The sequence below is a fragment of the Babylonia areolata genome, chromosome 27, assembly GCF_041734735.1.
Source record: "Babylonia areolata isolate BAREFJ2019XMU chromosome 27, ASM4173473v1, whole genome shotgun sequence".
Classification (NCBI taxonomy): Eukaryota; Metazoa; Mollusca; class Gastropoda; order Neogastropoda; family Buccinidae; genus Babylonia; species Babylonia areolata.
The window spans coordinates 3564972-3584261 of record NC_134902.1 but is presented as its reverse complement, the minus strand read 5'-3'; the positions used below and the strand labels follow the sequence as shown (position 1 = coordinate 3584261).

At 42.6% G+C, this 19290-nt stretch overlaps 1 protein-coding gene across 1 annotated transcript in view; it reads right to left on the bottom strand.

The window, feature by feature from the left end:
* Window positions 1-238: 238 nt before the first annotated feature.
* The window catches only part of LOC143301106 (GTPase KRas-like), a 20131-nt gene continuing 1079 nt past the window's right edge, over window positions 239-19290 (bottom strand). Inside the window, exons 2-8 of the mRNA XM_076615157.1 lie at window positions 14460-14508; window positions 13974-14002; window positions 10062-10146; window positions 5250-5352; window positions 4658-4697; window positions 3578-3738; window positions 239-2078 (exon numbers count right to left, since the gene is read on the bottom strand). Of these exons, the coding sequence (XP_076471272.1) occupies window positions 2013-2078; window positions 3578-3738; window positions 4658-4697; window positions 5250-5352; window positions 10062-10146; window positions 13974-14002; window positions 14460-14508 (533 nt within the window). The 3' untranslated portion in view covers window positions 239-2012. The remainder of the gene's footprint in view (window positions 2079-3577; window positions 3739-4657; window positions 4698-5249; window positions 5353-10061; window positions 10147-13973; window positions 14003-14459; window positions 14509-19290) is intronic.

Sequence of the window (19290 nt, the reverse complement as noted above, 5' to 3'; positions counted from 1 at the left end):
GAAGGTTTAGTCGACGGGAGCAATAGCCGAGTGGTTAAAGCGTTGGACTGTCAATCTGAGGGTCCCGGGTTCGAATCATGGTGATGGCGCCTGGTGGGTGAAGGGTGGAGATTTTTACGATCTCCCAGGTCAACATGTGTGTAGACCTGCCAGTGCCTGAACCCCCTTCGTGTGTATATGCAAGCAGAAGATCAAATACGCACGTTAAAGATCCCGTAATCCATGTCAGTGTTTGGTGGGTTATGGAAACAACACACCCAGCATGCACACCCCCGAAAACGGAGTATGGCTGCCTACATGGCGGGGGGTAAAAACGGTCATACACGTAAAAGCCCACTCGTGTGCATACGAGTGAACGTGGGAGTTGCAGCCCACGAACGCAGAAGAAGAAGAAGGTTTAGTCTCCTCTTATCGGTAGTGTTCTCAACCATTCTGAAGTAATATCCTTCCTCAGGCATTCAGACAAAAGGGGCGGTGTTTCCAACCGTTCTGAAGTGATTCCCTTCTCAGACACTAACACTGGGATTGCCAAGTGTTTTGAGAGGAAAATAACTGGAGAGTGTTCTTTCAACCTGAAGAAAAGGTGGTTCATGGAAGAGATTTGGCATCGGTACAATCTAAGATACTGCAAAAAGGATGAATTCAGATACAGAAATCTGGGGTTAGGTTGCAACTAATGTGATGGGTTACCAGAAAACTGAAAGTCACAAATGAATTAATCAGTGTGTGTGTGTGTGTGTGTGTGTGTGTGTCTGTGTGTGCGTGTTTGTGTGATGGTAGTGTGGTACAGGTATATGCATTTTCATGCCTGTGTAATAATTCAATATACACACAAAAAATCAACTTTCCTTCTGTAAAAAGAAAAAAAAAAAGAAGCTGAACGTAACAAGTCAAAATATTTATAGGCACAAACTAAAAAAAAAACGTTCTGTAAAGCAACCATGTGAACAGTAAGCGTTTTCCACTGAATAAGTTATCAGAGTATCAACAAAATATTAACACAACTTCACAAGCACATATCTATCCACCTTCTTCTCCACCCTCTGCCATATTCATTAACACACCATGACACATGTTTCAAACGAAGAACCAGGGTCATTTCACAACATCCGTAAAAAGCAGGCAGAACGTACCAACGAAACCCCCAAATCAAAATAATTCCAAAAAAACATCTGTGCTTGCATTCAACGCGTGTCTGAGTACAAGAGAAAGACAGGGACTGAATATGTATACTGCTGTTCCCACCCCCTGCTCTGGAACCTTCCAGATATCACTTTCAGAAATGCCTGGTGCCTTTTCAAATATTTACACCCGAAAGCTTTCTTACTGCTAGATATCGCTTTCAGAAATGCCTTATGCCTTTTCAAACATCTAAACCCTGGAAGCTTTCTCTATACAATCAAACTCTTACTCGGAAAAGGGGGCAGTTCTAATGAGTGTGCATGTGCCTACAAGAGCTTGCATGCCAAAGAGTGCTTTCAATTCTCTCCCTTGTCACAACAGTGCCCCCTGAGAATCGGAACAGACCGCTCGCCCACCGCCTGCCACTGTCCCCTGTTCGGTGTTCTCTTCTCCACAATCATTATCAGCTGACCGTGCAGTCCTTACCCCCTGTATCTTACATGGACATACAGTCACACAGGCCGCCTCACTCTTTCTTTCTGCGAGAGGAAACCTCTGCTAACTACACACACATTCATTCTCTCCCTTGAGTCCTAAGTCCAGCAGACTGTCAGAGTAACAAGTTATCCCCCCCTCCCGCAAGCTCCTCCTCCTCCTCCTCCTTACACACACACTCATTCTCTCTCCCTCTCTCTCTCTCGACTCCTAAATCCAGCAGACTGTTGTAGCAACACGTGTAACCACCCCTACCCCACCCCGCCCCCTTGAAGCTCTCATCCTTGTGTGGATCAACCGTTAACTGAAAATGCCGACTTTCTTCTTCTTCTTCTTCTTCTTCTTGCTGTGCTGTCAGTTGTTGGCTGAGTTGTCTTCCTTAATGCTGCCACAGGTTATAAGAGTTCACAGGATCGCTTGCCGATCTTCCTCTTCTCCTTTTTCCGCCCTTTCTTCTCCTTCTGGTGACAGGCAAACAGAACGCACACATGCACACCTTCACAAGTTGTTCTCAAGAACAAACAAACAAACATGACAGCAATGTGTGGAATGCTTAAAGCGGTGACTAGATTTTATTGGATTTTTATTTTTTATTTTTTTTAAAAACTTTTTTACCCTGACTTGTAATAGGTATTGACGGGCGCAATAGCCGAGTGGTTAAAGCGTTGGACTGTCAATCTGAGGGTCCCGGGTTCGAATCACGGTGACGGCGCCTGGTGGGTAAAGGGTGGAGATTTTTACGATCTCCCAGGTCAACATATGTGCAGACCTGCTAGTGCCTGAACCCCCTTCGTGTGTATATGCAAGCAGAAGATCAAATAAGCACGTTAAAGATCCTGTAATCCATGTCAGCGTTCGGTGGGTTATGGAAACAAGAACATACCCAGCATGCACACCCCCGAAAACGGAGTATGGCTGCCTACATGGCGGTGTAAAAACGGTCATACACGTAAAAGCCTACTCGTGTGCATACGAGTGAACGCAGAAGAAGAAGAAGAAGTAATAGGTATTAACGTGGCAACAGCCTTGAGATGGCCTCAGTGGTCGGCGAGGCTCTAAGCACCATAATTTAATTTAATTTAATTTAATGACAGCAATGTAACAAGGACCTTCATATATGCCATCCATGGAAAAAACAGGACAGAAGAGCTAAACAAGGCAACAACACAACACTAGCCTATGTACGTTAGAACTGAATCTGGCTTTCCTTTCCTCTATACCTTCTTTCACGTTTAAATCCTAAAGTAACAGTTAAAAAAAAAAACATTTCGAAAAGCTCATAATCATAAACTGACCCTTATCCCAAACACAAATCTTAGTTTCTAATGGATGGGAAGAGAACAGAAGACAGAAATTACACAGTACTGGTCTGTGCATACACTGGAAAGTTTCAGTTTCAGTTTCACTTTCTCAAGGAGGCGTCACTGCGTTCGGACAAATCCATACACGCTACACCGCATCTGTTGAGCAGATGCCTGACCAGCAGCATAACCCAACGCGCTTAGTCAGGCCTTGAGTGCATGCTTACATATTTGTGTACCTATGAAAGTGGATTTCATTTTACGTAATTTCGCCAGAGGACAACACTCTCGTTGCCATGGGTTCTTTTTCAGTGCGCCAAGTGCGTGCTGCACACGGGACCTCGGTTTATCGTCTCATCCGAAAGACTAGACGCTCAGTTTGATTTTCCAGTCAAACTTAGGAGAAAGGGCGAGAGCGGGATTCGAACCCACACCCTCACGGACTCTCTGTATTGGCAGCTGAGCGTCTTAACCATTCTGCCACCTTCCTCCTGGAAAACACTGGAAAAAGAGCTGAAGAGAATGTGTGATGGAGATACCCGTCATTACAGGAAAAAAAAAGAAACTCCTGATGTATCACTGTCTTGCCTGTGCTTGGACTGTTAACAAATGCATCCATGATTTCCAGTCTAGGAAATACGATGAACCTGACGACTCACGTATTTCCTAATCTCTCTGACAAGAGTGTAGAACGCGTCATCCACCCCCTGTCGCGTCTTGGCCGAGGTCTCCACGTAGGGTATATGGTACAGCTCCGCCATGTGTTTGCCTTGTCGCTGCTCCACGTTGCGGATCGGAAGGTCAACCTTGTTCCCCACCACTGAAAACAGCACAGGGTCACAGGGTCAAGGTCAAGGTCAGGCAACAAGCCGGTCAGTGGTAATCCTGGCATTGTCAGCTGTAGTTTGAATAAAAGCTACTCATCAAAAAAACCCACTATGATATTTAAAACAGAAACAAAAATCTTGTTGACAATAAAACATTTTTTCTTTTGTCTTCAGGTCACAGAATCTTTGAAGATGCTGTGTTCTTTTCTGATTTATCCATAGCTCCCTGTGCTAGAGTTGCAGCATCCATGGAATAATAAAAACCATAGACTATAAGCTATCCACTCTGACCTTTTCTGCAGTCAACGGATCTACTTTGATAATGATAAGATTTGATGATGATTCAAAGCCACAAAAGCTAAGACCATACATGCCTATATCATGATGGAGAGACAGACAGACAGTCCGTGTGAGGTAAATGTCAGGAGGGTGGGAGGGATGGAGAGAAAGAGACAGAGACACAGAGTGAAGAGAGAGAGAGAGAGAGAGAGAGAGAGGAGTGAGAGAGGGGGGAGAGAGAGGAGCAGAGAGACAGAGAGAGAGAGAGAGGAGAGAGAGAGAGAGGAGGGGAGAGAGAGAGGAGGGGTGTGAGAGAGGGGGGAGAGAGAGGGGCAGAGAAAGAGACAGAGACAGAGAGAGAGGAAAGGAGAGAGGGAGGGAGGGAGAGAGAGAGAGAGAGAGGGAGAGAGAAAGAGAGAGAGAGAGAGAGAGAGAGAGAGATGAAACACAGACGGAGGGGGCAGGGGGTCAGAAGAAAGAAATGAGAGACGGGCAGAACAGAAAAGAAAGGAGGTATGATGTTAAAAGAGAGAATGATGCACAATTTATCTTGGCTGATGACTCAGTCAACAAACGTATGGAACGTCTGAAAAACCTGGCCAAACAAAGTGGCACAAAAAGCTGTTTACTCACAGACCATGGGAACTTCGTCCGCATCTTTCACCCGTTTGATCTGAAAGCACATTCAACAAGAAACTGTGCACTGACCCAAGAATATGACGGTACCCGAGTGCAATGAGATCGTGCTAATACAAAGAGCTCAGTTTTCATCTCTCTTCCTCTATATCTTTATTACACACACACACACACACACCACACACACACACTCACACACACACACACACTTCCAAACCACTGCTGCTTCTCCTACTATTAGCTTGCATACTTGGTACACACATGCACACAAACACACAACACCACACCTTACTACCACACAAACACACAAACAGAACACACCTCAAAAAAACACAAAAAACCAATAAAAACCCACTACACACACACACCACACACATGCACACACACACACACATGCACACACACCACATCACATCACACCACACTACACTCACATGCACACAAACACACAACACCACACCTTACTACCAGACAAACACACAAACAAAACACACCCCAAAAAACAAAAACAAAACAACAATAAAAACCCACTACACACACACACACACACACACACACACACACACGCACCATGAGAAAAACCACCTACCTGTTCTCTATACTGGTTGATGTCTTCAAAAGACTTCAGGTTGTTGACAGCGAACACACACAGAAACCCCTCACCTGTCCGCATGTACTGGTCGCGCATTGCACTGCAATCACATCGCATCGGTCATCAAAAGGCACCATCAAATAAAATGATAACGCTCCCCATTTTTAAACGGTGCAGAAAGGAATAAATATGTTAAACAAGAGAGGCAAGGCCTTCAAGACTCACTTGTGATACACTTAAAAAAAAAATCCAAGCTTTTTATATATTGAGTATAATTTCAGAATCTAAAGTTTAAGATGAGAAAGATCAGTTTAAAGCAAATTAAGTCCCCTAGCATTAATTACAGAGTAATTTCCCTTCTTTACTATCTGCACCAAAACATTTGCAAAATAAATAAAACTTCCATGCTTAGCAAAAGAACTTCCTGTTTGAACAAAAAATGATAATAATGACTGCTTTTGTTGTTGGGTCAGAATATCAGATCAAAGTGCCAAGTTTAGAGAATACAAAAAATATAAATATAACACTAAATGCAGTTAATATATAATTAGGCTTCATTTTTTATTTTTTTGTGCCCATCCCAGAGGTACAATATTGTTTTAAACAAGATGACTGGAAAGAACTGAATGTTTCCTATTTTTATGCCTAATTTGGTGTCAACTGACAAAGTATTTGCAGAGAAAATGTCAATGTTAAAGTTTACCACAGACACACACACACACACACACAGACAACCGAACACCGGGTTAAAACATAGACTCTGTTTACACAAGTGAGTCAAAAATCAAAACATCAAATGGTGTGATGTCATGGAAAGAACAGACTTCTATAAGAAACAAAATAACATCAATGGTAACTGCTAACAACAATTTTAAAAATGTTTTGCAACAGAGCAAAACACTGCCCCTAAGGCACATGCAGGGATATATATAGAGAGAGGGGGGGGAAGAAAGAGGGGAAGAGGGGGAGAGAGAGGGGAGAGAGAAGGGAGAAAGAGAGAGAGGGGGAGGGAGGGAGAGAGAGGGGGGGGAGGGAGAGAGGGAGAGACAGAGAGAGAGAGAGAGAGAGATGAAACACGGAATGGGCAAAGGGGAGGGAAATGAAATGAAATGAAATGATGGTGCTTAGAGCCTTGACGACCACTAAGGCCATCTCAAGGCTATCGCCACGTTAATAACTACTACAAGGGTAAAAAAACAAACAATTAAAACGATTCACCACTCAAAGTTAAAAAAAAAACTTCCATAGTTTAAAACCTTCAAATCTGATTAAAAATGTTCACTTCTTTCAAGAAGTCCATCAGCGCCCACGGAGGGACATCACGAAACAAGGTCTTCAAAGAAACCGCCGTGTAATGTCTGTGTCTAACGTCATGCAGATCCCAACAGTCAAGGGGAGGGGGGATTGGAAAGACAGGACACATAATGTTAGAGAAAAGGAAAGGAGGGGAGAGAAAAAGGGAAAAAAAAGAGAGACAGGCAGACAGAGAAACAAAGTAACAAAGACCGACCACCCACACAGGAAAAACACGAGACAGACGGGAAGGAAAAAAACACGAATGATGTTCCGATGAAACACCGACAAAAGCTGCTGCAGCAAACCTCTTCATAAAATATGTAACACTGAACATAAATATGCACAAACAACACACATCTATTGACATACACCTGCCTGCCCTGACATACACAAACACACAGTGTGTCACTCCCCCCCCCCCAACCCCCCCCTCCCCCTAGACACACACATGCACAACACACACATCTGTACACATACGCACCCTCTCTGAATGATTCCCCCCCCCCCCCCACCCCCTCCCCCGCATTTAATATCACTAACAGTGAAAATCAATGAGCAACAACACACACACACCACTCTAACAAACCAACCAAACCAAACCCCCCCCTCACGCCCCCCAAAACTATTTGAAACGTGCAGCAAGGTTTCATCTGACCCTGATCCTTACCCCACCACCTGTTACACACGCGGAGGACAATGAAACCAATACAAATATCGAATGACAAGATTCCGAGCCAGCTGAGTCACCATCATCACACATCAACTGTGCTGTCCAACAATCTTGTACACCCGCAGGTCAAAGCTTCAGTTTCAGTTTCAGAACCAAGATTCCGCACCAACTGAGTCATCAGCTCTTTCAAGTCTGGCCTTAAAACCCACCTCTTCCCAAAATAGCCTCCCTTGCCTGCCCTTCCTTGTCTTTAGTTTCTACAGTATTAGAGTTATGCATGCGTGTGAATGACTGGTGCGAAAGCGCTTTGATTTGTCTCTGCACAAGATCCAGCGCTATATAAATACCATTATTATTATTATTATCATCATCACACATCAGCTGTGCTGTCCAACAATCGTGTACACCCGCAGGTCAAAGCTTCAGTTTCAGTTTCAGTTTCAGAACCAAGGAGGTGTCAAAGCATACAGACTGATCTGTATACGCTACACCACATCTGCTGTTCGGGAAAGAAAAAGAAATAAGGCAAGCAGATGCTGACCTTCACATAAACCCAGCGGGTTGATCAGGTCTTGAGAATCTAACCTAGATCTGTGTAAAAATATCGACATAAGATTAAATAAAAATGAAACAAGAAGAACTGGAAAAAAATCAACTAATGAATGCATGCAAATACAGTAAAGTGAACGATGTGCAGAAGGCAAGTGATTGAAAGAACACGCACGCATGCACATGTACACACACGCACGCATGCAACAATTTGCAGTCTCACAGAGACCATGGACCACCCCTCAACCGACAAACATATATGTACCCAGGCTCCACCCTAAACAAATGCACCCACAAGCACACACAACACACACACGTGTACACACTACAGATAATACATTATGTACAGCTCACATTGCATTCAGTTGTATTGTGTTGTACTGTACTGTATTCTAATTGTATTGCAGTGCTTTTTGTCGCACCCAATTTCTCTGGCCGCTCTCCCTGGGCAGAGCGCATCGACACAATGAAGAGCTGTATCGTTTTCTTTCTCTCTCCCTCTCTTTTTTTTTCAGCTGAAAAGTATATTTGTATTACTGTCAATGCACATTTGTCAACAAAATTTTTACCAGGGACAACCCTTCTTTTGTTGCTGTGGGACCCTTCAAATCTGCTCAGTGCAAGCTGTGCACGGGACCTCAGTTTGTCGTCTCATCCGAATGAGTAATCGCCTCATTCAAACAGATTAACTGTATGAATCATTTTGATCATCTGATATCCCCCTCACCCTTGTAACCCTTTCTGATAAATGCAGAGTAGGAGACATCTGGTAAGCTAATTTTGAACTGGGTTTTGATGTTAAATTTCCCTAAATTTCCAGGACCAAACTTTTCTGTGACCTATGATAACACATCCTGTTCTTCTCTTTTACCTTTGTGGGATACAACTCCAATTCAAAAAAAGAACAACACAGATATGATAAAGTGACTAGAAAAACATAAACAAGCACGCTAAAAAAAAAAAAAAAAAAAAAAAGAACAGCAGAAAGACATTTAACTGAAGAAAGAAACAGGCAGAAAGAGAACAGAAAGACATTAAGACAAAAGAAAGAAACAGGCAGAAAAAGAAGAACAGAAAAGCGTTAAACTAAAGAAAGAAACCAGCAGAAAGAGAACAGAAAGACATCAGACTGAAGAAAGAAACCGGCAGAAAGAGAACAACAGAAAGACATTGAACTGAAGAAAGAAACAGGCAGAAAGAGAACGACTGAAAGACACTGAACTGAAGAAAGAAACAGGCAGAAAGAGAACAACAGAAAGACATTGAACTGAAGAAAGAAACAGGCAGAAAGGGAACGACTGAAAGACACTGAACTGAAGAAAGAAACAGGCAGAAAGAGAACGACTGAGAGACATTGAACTGAAGAAAGAAACAGGCAGAAAGAGAATGACTGAAAGACATTGAACTGAAGAAAGAAACAGGCAGAAAGAGAACAACAGAAAGACATTGAACTGAAGAAAGAAACAGGCAGAAAGAGAACGACTGAAAGACACTGAACTGAAGAAAGAAACAGGCAGAAAGAGAACAACAGAAAGACATTGAACTGAAGAAAGAAACAGGCAGAAAGGGAACAACAGAAAGACATTGAACTGAAGAAAGTAACAGGCAGAAAGGGAACAACAGAAAGACATTGAACTGAAGAAAGAAACAGGCAGAAAGGGAACAACAGAAATACATTGAACTGAAGAAACAGGCAGAAAGGGAACAACAGAAAGACATTGAACTGAAGAAAGAAACCGGCAGAAAGGGAACAACAGAAAGACATTGAACTGAAGAAAGAAACAGGCAGAAAGGGAACAACAGAAAGACACTGAACTGAAGAAAGAAACAGGCAGAAAGGGAACAACAGAAAGACATTGAACTGAAGAAAGAAACAGGCAGAAAGGGAACAACAGAAAAATGTTAAACTAAAGAAAGAAACCAGCAGAAAGATAACAGAAAGACATTAGACCGAAGAAAGAAACAAACACAAAGAGAACGGAAAGACATTAGACTGAAGAAAGGTGTTAGACTGAAGAAAGAAACAAGCATAGAGAGAACAATGGACAGGAGTTAGACTGAAGAAAGCTGTTAGACTGAAGAAAGGTGTTAGACTGAAGAAAGCTGTTAATAATAATAATGATAGTATTTATATAGCGCTGAATCTTGTGCAGAGACAAACCTAAGCGCTTTCACACCAGACATTCACACACAAAAAGTCAGACTGAAGAAAGAAATATGCAGAAAGAGAACAAGGGAAAGACGTTAGACTTGAGAAAGAAACAGGCAAAAGGGGAGCAACAAGGGAGCATCACCTGTATTCCTCCTGCCCAGCAGTGTCCAGGATATCCAGGAGACATGTCTCCCCGTCAATCACCACCTGCTTTCTGTACGAGTCCTCTGCAACGTCCAGCACCACACGTCATTACACATCATCACCACCACCGCCGCCATGCACACGACTGGATCTTAACGTCATCACCACCATCAACACGACTGGATCTCATTTCATTTTCATCACCACCACCACCACCATCACCACGACTGGATCTCAGTTCATCACCACCCCCCTCCCCATCTATACAACTGGATCTCATTTCATTTCACCACCACCACCATCCACAAGACTGGATCTCTTTTCATCACCACCACCACCACAACTGGATCTCATTTCATCACCACCACCACCACCATCTACAAGACTGGATCTCTTTTCATCACCGCCACCACCACCATCACCACAACTGGATCTCATTTCATCACCACCACCACCACAACTGGATCTCATTTCATCACCACCACCACCACCACCACAACTGGATCTCATTTCATCACCACCACCACCATCACCACAACTGAATCTCATTTCATCACCACCACCACCACCATCCACAAGACTGGATCTCATTTCATTTCAGCAGCACCACCACCACAACTGGATCTATCACCACCACCACCACCATCCATACAACTGGATCTATCATTATCATCACCACCACCACCATCCATACAACTGGATCTATTATCACCACCACCACCACCACCATCCACACAACTGGATCTATTATCACCACCACCACCACCATCCACACAACTGGATCTATTATCACCACCACCACCACCATCCATACAACTGGATCTATTATCATCACCACCACCACCATCCACACAACTGGATCTATTATCACCACCACCACCACCATCCATACAACTGGATCTATTATCATTACCACCACCACCATCCATACAACTGGATCTATTATCATTACCACCACCACCATCCATACAACTGGATCTATTATCATTACCACCACCACCATCCATACAACTGGATCTATTATCATTACCACCACCACCATCCATACAACTGGATCTATTATCATTACCACCACCACCATCCATACAACTGGATCTATTATCACCACCACCACCACCATCCATACAACTGGATCTATTATCATCACCACCACCACCATCCACACAACTGGATCTATTATCACCACCACCACCACCATCCACATAACTGGATCTATTATCACCACCACCACCACCATCCACACAACTGGATCTCATTTCATCACCACCACCACCACCATCCATACAACTGGATCTATTATCACCACCACCACCATCTACACAACTGTATCTCCACCATTATCAATGAATATATGACAGCCATGTCTCCCTGTGACAAATCCAGTATGATAAATAGAACTGTGCAATCAACAACCATCTACCTGAAGATATAGTCATCAGCCCCATCTGCATGTAATATGCAGCTTCTGTTCAAATGTGTGTGTGTGTGTGTGTGTGTGTGTGTGTGTGTTGTGTGTGTGTGTGTGTGTGTGTGAGTGTGTGTGTGTGTGCGCAGTGCGTGCATGTGTGAGTATGCACACATTTTTATATTGATATGCACTTGTATGTATCCTAATTTCTACTGTATCATTGTTTGTTTATGATTTTCGATTTATGTTTGTATCTTGTTATGTATTATCCCCCCCCCGCCCCCCCAATATTCCTTGTGACCCTGGTACACTTGGTAATAAAGACATATTCTATTCTATTCTATGACCATCACACCCTGCAGAGGTGACAACTGCTGTCCCAGCTACCTGGACCAGAATCTGATTATGGTGGAGAGTGTATTGCCCGAGTTACATTTCCATTCTCCTAGACCAGGTTGCATGAGGCAATCTTTGCTGTGATAAGGTTGCTTAGAGTTAAAAGGAAATTTTCTATCTAAAATTACGTTTAAATAACATGCTTACCGTGACCCAACTAGTGCAGACTCCGGCAGGGGTCTGACATTCCTGTCCTGTGCAAACTACTATCTGCCTATGCGGAGAAAACGAAAGTACTACGGCCGATAACCTCCCGGAAGTAGGTAACCTCCCCTTTGTCCCCCTGGCTAGCGCACTCTTTTGACGGCAACCATCATGACTCCTGTTCCTGTGCTCTCCATACGGCTAAGTTTTTTTTGCTGTGATAAGTTTGCTTAGAGTTAAATATGTTCTTAAGTATATGGAGTGTACCGTGGAGTTAGGAATATTCTTGTCAAAAAGCAAACTTGGTGCTGCTAAGTTCGTTCATGCAGCCCACCCGTGGTCGACAGGGCTTGAGGACCCTTACACAGACGGGAAGGACTGGTTACAGTACACTGACGGGCGCAATAGCCAAGTGGTTAAAGCGTGGGACTTTCAATCTGAGGGTCCCGGGTTCGAATCGCGGTGACGGTGCCTGGTGGGTAAAGGGTGGAGATTTTTACGATCTCCCAGGTCAACATATGTGCAGACCTGCTAGTGCCTGAACCCCCTTTGTGTGTATACGCAAGCAGAAGATCAAATACGCACGTTAAAGATCCCGTAATCCATGTCGGTGTTCGGTGGGTTATGGAAACAAGAACATACCCAGCATGCACACCCCCGAAAGCGGAGTATGGCTGCCTACATGGCGGGGTAAAAACGGTCATACACGCAAAAGCCCACTCGCGTATATGCGAGTGAACGTGGGAGTTGCAGCCCACGAATGCAGAAGAAGAAGAAGAGAAGAAGGTTACAGTACACTGAAAAGTCTGCATCCAGGGGCAAGAGACTGCATATCCAAAGTATGTGTCCTGATACCGAAGTAGAGTAAAATAAAGGAAGAAAAAGAATCTGAAACTGTACTCCCACCATCACCCACAGACACACACACATAAAAACCCAACTCAAAAATTTTAAACAACAAACCCCTCTCCCCCCTCTAACACACCCTCCCCTTCCCTCCCCTAAAACCTCCTCCCCCCTTAAACCCCAAGAAAGTAAAGAAAGAAATCACATACACACACACATACACATATGAACTTTTTTTTTTCTTTTTTTTTAACACTAATATTCACATGCATTCCCTTTCCTTTATACACTATTTTACTCCTTTCCGTCTAAAAACACTTATAGTGAATAGACGTTAAACTGAAGAAAACACACACACACACACACACAACACTACCCATATCCAACAACTGAAAACACACACACACACACACACACACAAATCCTGGAAATATCTTGTGATGGTGATCACATCACTTGTTCAAATATATCCCCAACAGATACTGCGATGTGTACAGTACACCATCTGTTGTCATGGAGACAGAACCCAGTGCACTAACATCATTGCTTACTTTCTCATTTCTGCCTTTGGAAACCCTAACACTTACAGCTATAATAACATGTTAACTCTCTCCATACCAACGGCGAAAGAGACGACGTTAACAGCGTTTCACCCCAATTACCATCATCAAAATATTGCAAGCGGAAGGCTCTTATACTGAAGAGGTGAATGTTGACAAAGAATACCACAATTCTGACGATGGAAGCTAAAGGTTAGGTCATTCAGACACCCACTGGACATCCGATAGGTCTGTGTAGAGGAGAAGAGAGGACTGGCCGTACTGAGTGAGTTAATGAGAAAGAAAAAGCATCTTCCTATGAGTCACATGTTACATTTTGGGGCATCTTGTCTTACTGAATGGCCAAGAGCAAACCATTATAATTTTTTTTTATAATAATTACATTATAATATCAAGTTAGCGAAGAAGACATCCATCTCCAATCTTTTTTCATCCTTGTTCTGGTGCATGTCACACCTTTTATTAAACAAATCTAACGGTGTTTCTAATCTGTAAGTATAACTATACAGCAGCTCTGTCAGTAAACTACTGGTGATATACTGATAGTGATACTCACCTATTGTTGGATCATATTCCTCTACAAAGCTGAAAAAAAAAGACAATAATGATTTCCATTACTTCCTTTGTCCGGATCATACAGGATTCAACATCATCATGAATTTTACAAAGCCTACCTGTTCTGAAACAATGTTGCTCAATTATAAATCTGTTGTAGCTATAAAAACAAGAAAATTGAAAGGGAAAAATGAAAGAAAAAAAAAGAATGAAAATAAAAAACAAACAAAGTGATAAGTTTATAAACAATCACTGGTGTGTTAATAAACACAATATAAACATGCTTTTAACCTGCTTTTGCAGAAAATTAGCTTGGTGTTGTTAAACAAAATTTAACTGAGACAGACAAAGTATAATGATGTAAGTTAGCAAAACAAATGGAACAATAGCATGTTATTTAATAATTGTGGCTGGTCATTAGCCTAACGTTTACTGACTAAACTGATTTTCACAGGGTTTATCATGTGATCAATATCAGCATACTCACTGGTTCTGGATTAACTGGATGGTTAAGGCACTCTTACCCACACCACCAGCTGAAACACACAACAATGTGGGTGTTAAAAAAAAACAACTTACATTGCAATTCGTGTGAGTGGACAAAAACAGGATTCACAAAAATCTACGGACCACCTGAAAACACACACCGTTTTCTTCTAGGATGGGTATGGTGAAATGATCTTGAATTTTTGGCAAACAGCAGTGTATGCTTAACATGCAATGAGTACCACTCGTAACCTGATGTGTGTTTTGCACTCGCACTTGTATTCTTTACAATGGGAAACCATAACTACTGCTGATGACTAAATTTTTCAAGCTGTTTATGGTGCACATATGGCCGAGAAAGTCATTGGTGTAATCAATTGGTTGCCGGTGGCAAACCATATGCTGACTGCACTCAATATTTTTGGGTTGTTTTTTTTAACATTTTGTAGATTTTTTTTTTATCAGGTGAACCATAACTTTTTGTCATATCATGTTTGTATAATAAACAGATAGTAAAATACATCAGCTCACCAATCTTTTCCATGTTAAAATCAACCAAATGCACACAACTGCTACCAGTTTTAAAACAACAACAACCTCCAGTTACCTCTCACTTTGTAAACAGACATGACACTCTCATACCACTGTAACAATTATCAAAACCACAACAACCTTCAGTTACATCACACATTATAAACAGACACGACAAACAGTGTTCAGTCTTTGAAACGCGGTGAAGGGCTGCAGTATCTGGCGGCTGGCCAAGCACCAAGCAGACAAGACACGCCCAGCACTTTAGGTCCTCTTCAATGCCACCGTGTCAGTGTGTCACTCCACCACTAACCTCAACCCGTCAAATTCCCATCAGATGGTTTACGAACAACAGTTACACAACCGTGCACTGAAATACGTTTTTTAAATATTTATAGATTTATAACAGTGTCTGAAAACTACACCACTGGCTTGTTAACAGTTTGGCATTGAGTAATGAATGGTTTACAATGCTTTCACTTGACAGCACATGCAGTGTCTTGACAAAATCTTCGTTTGTAGGCTGCAGTTCCCATGTTAACTGTATACAGTAGACAAGTGCGATTTCACTTGTATGACTGTTTTTACCCTGCCATGTATGCAGTTGTACTTTGTTTTCAAGGGGTTGTGCACGCCGGATATGTTCTTGTTTCCATGAGCCAGCAAGCGCTGACAAGGATTATGTGATCTTTAACGTGTGTATCTGATCTTCTGCATACATATACAGACACAGGGGGTTCAGGCACTAGCAGGTCTGCACATCTGTTGACCTGGGAGACTGGAAAGATCTCCACCCTTTATCCACTAAACGCCGTGACCGTGCTTCAAACCTGGGACTCTCAGATTGAAAGTCCAACACTTTTAATCACTTAGCTGTTGTGCCCATATGACAATAACATAAAACAAATGCCAAGAAAAAAATGGTGATCTATCTGTGTTTGACCACTGATGTTTTGGTTTCGAGAGAGCATCAAATCATACAGACTAATCCACATATGCAACAAAACAAAAAAGATGGGGTCAGCATATGTCTGCCTTACACACAGACACAACATGCTTACCAGCTAACCAGGCCTTTACAACCTTAAGGACCTGACCAAAATTTTGATTCTTTACTTAAACATTCAAACCAACCCTCTGTTAACTCTCCAGAACCCGAGCTGTTGCTCATAACGTTCTTCAGAAGTCTAAAATGATCAAAAAAGGCAACCAGTATGAATCAGGCAATGAAAAACATCAAATTAAAAAACAACAACAACAACAACAAAAAAAGAACCAAGAACACAAAACATTAAATACATTCAGTAACATGAATTAGTTATCAGGTTTAAGTAATTAAAAAAAAAAAAAATTATTATCAGCCATAGGGTTTACTTCCTTATGCTTTCATTAATAACCCACCCCCACCCCCCAAAAAAGACTTTTAAAACCAGTTATCATGTAGGCTGGAGTATCCATCTAACTAATAAATGAAAGGAAGAAGAAGAAAATCATGCTGCCATATCATTTACGACACTGCACTAACAATAACAGCGACAGAGGAAAATATTATTAAAAAAAAAAAAAAGACAGAACAAATAACTGACATGAACTTTATCTCATCTGATGACTCTTCACAATACAAAGTCTGTTTCCCTTTTTTTGGGGTGGGTGGGGGTGGAGGAGGGGTTTGGGCAGGGGTGTGTGTGTGGGGGGGGGGGGGGCAGGGGAAAGAGGAAGGAAAGGAGTTGTTCTGCTGCCCTATTTTGTCGGTTCTCTGGCTGCTGTTATACATGTGGTGCTCTTTCTGGTTTCTCCAAGCACACATATACATCATAGTTCATTCTTTCATGGTATTACATTGCATTGTATTGTGCTGCATTGTAGTTTGTATCATTACTGTTTGTCACACCAGGTTTCTCTGTGTGAAATTCAGGCTGTCTTCATGGGAGAGAGTTTGTTGAAAACAGTGCAGTGCTGTGCCACTCCACTTTTTTTCTTCTGTCAGCAAGCCTATTTTATTTATTTATTTATTTATATTTCTTTTTATCACAACCGATTTCTCTGTGTGAAACTCGGGCTGCTCTCCCCAGGGAGAGCGCGTCGCTACACTACAGCGCCAACCATTTTTTTGTATTTTTTCCTGCGTGCAGTTTTATTTGTTTTTCCTATCGAAGTGGATTTTTTCTACAGAATTTTGCCAGGAACAACCCTTTTGTTGCTGTGGGTTCTTTTATGTGTGCTAAGTGCATGCTGCACACGGGACCTTGGTTTATCGTCTCATCTGAATGACTAGCGTCCAGACCACCACTCAAGGTCTAGTGGAGGGGGAGAAAATATCGGCGGGTGAGCCGTGATTCGAACCAGCGTACTAAGATTCTCTCGCTTCCTAGGCAGACGCCTTACCTCTAGGCCATCACTCCACATATTTGTTTTACTATCAGTGGATTGTTCCAACAGAATTTCTCCAGGGACATCACTTTTGTCACAGATGGTTATAAAATATAACAGTTTGGCATCAAGCATTGAACAGTTTACAATGTTTTTACAAGACAGTACATATTATTGTTTGACAAGAATATAACATAACTGCTTTTGCGTGTGCCAAACACATGCTGCACACTGGACCTTGGTTGGGTTTTTTTTGTTGTCTAATCTGAATGGCCACCACTCAAGGTCCAGTGGATGGGGAGAGTAAAAACCCTGGTCCGTACATGGGACTCAAACCCATGAGCACTCAGTTTCTAGTCAGGCGTGTTAACCACTGGGCCAGGTCTGTAATCAACAGCTCCCACCGAATGAGCTTGCCCTGTGCTCACTGTGAGTTCATCACGTTCTACTGGCATCTTCAGTTTCTCAAGGAGGCATGACTACATTTCTACAAGTCCATATATATATACACACTACACCACATCTGCTAGGCAGATGCCTGACCAGCAGCAGAACCTGATGTGCTTTATCAGGCCCTGGGTGCCTGCATATATATTTGTGTACCTATCAGAGTGGATTTCTTCAACAGATTTTTGCCAGAGGACAATACCTTTGATGCCATGGGTTCTTTCTCAGTGTGCCAAGTGCATGCTGCATACAGGACTTTAGTTTATCATATTATCCAAATACCTAGATGCTGAGTTTTGATTTTCCTAGTCAAACGTGGAAGAAAGCGCAAGAGCAGGAACTGAACCCAGACCCTCACAAATACTGTACTGGCAGATAAACATCTTAACTCTCTCCATACGAACGGCGAAAGAGATGACGTTAACAGCGTTTCACCCCAATTACCATCATCAAAATATTTCAAGCAGAAGGCTCATATATTGAAGAGGTGAATGTTGACAAAAAATACCACAATTCTGACGACGGAAGCTAAAGGTTGGGTCATTCAGACACCCACTGGACATCCGAGGGGTCTGTGTAGAGGAGAAGAGAGGACTGGCCGTACTGAGCGAGTTAAGCATCCTGCCACCTGCCTCTCTGGCAATGGCCTCTTCTTCTTCTTCTGCGTTCGTGGGCTGCAACTCCCATGTTCACTCGTATGCACACGAGTGGGCTTTTTCGTGTATGACTATTTTTACCCCGCCATGTAGGCAGCCATGCTCCGCTTTCGGGGGTGTGCATGCAGGGTATGTTCTTGTTTCCATAACCCACCGAACGCTGACACGGATTACAGGATCTTTAACGTGCGTATCTGATCTTCTGCTTGCATATACACACGAAGGGGGTTCAGACACTAGCAGGTCTGCACATATGTTGACCTGGGAGATCGTAAAAATCGCCACCCTTAACCCACCAGACGCCGTCACCGTGATTCGAACCCAGGACCCTCAGACTGAAAGTCCAATGCTTTAACCACTCGGCTATTGCGCCCATCTGGCAATGGCCTCAATTCTGTGGACATGGACTGAAGACCCTGACACTAACTAAAAAGGTATTTTCAAAGGCACTGGAGAAATGGGGGGCAGAGGGTAGGGGGTGGGGGTTGGGGGGGGGGGGGAGATTTAGATGTTACAGTGAAAGCAGGCACAAATCAAATGCAACATAACTTTCTGTACTTTTCCTCCATACATTTCTTGACAAACAATAAGAATGAAGATGATGTTTGTCATAGTTTAAAAAAACAACCAAAAAAACCCTTCTTTTTAACAAAACAATGCAAAGCTGAATACTTTCTTTTGCTTTTTTTAACAGAATATGCCAGCATAAAGTGAGTATAAGTTAAAGACATAACTTGTCATAGTCAGCACACTTCAGTGAACAAAGCGGTCATTGATCAGCATGATGAAGAGGACACTGCTCAACTGTGTCACCCCTGTCTTCCCTCT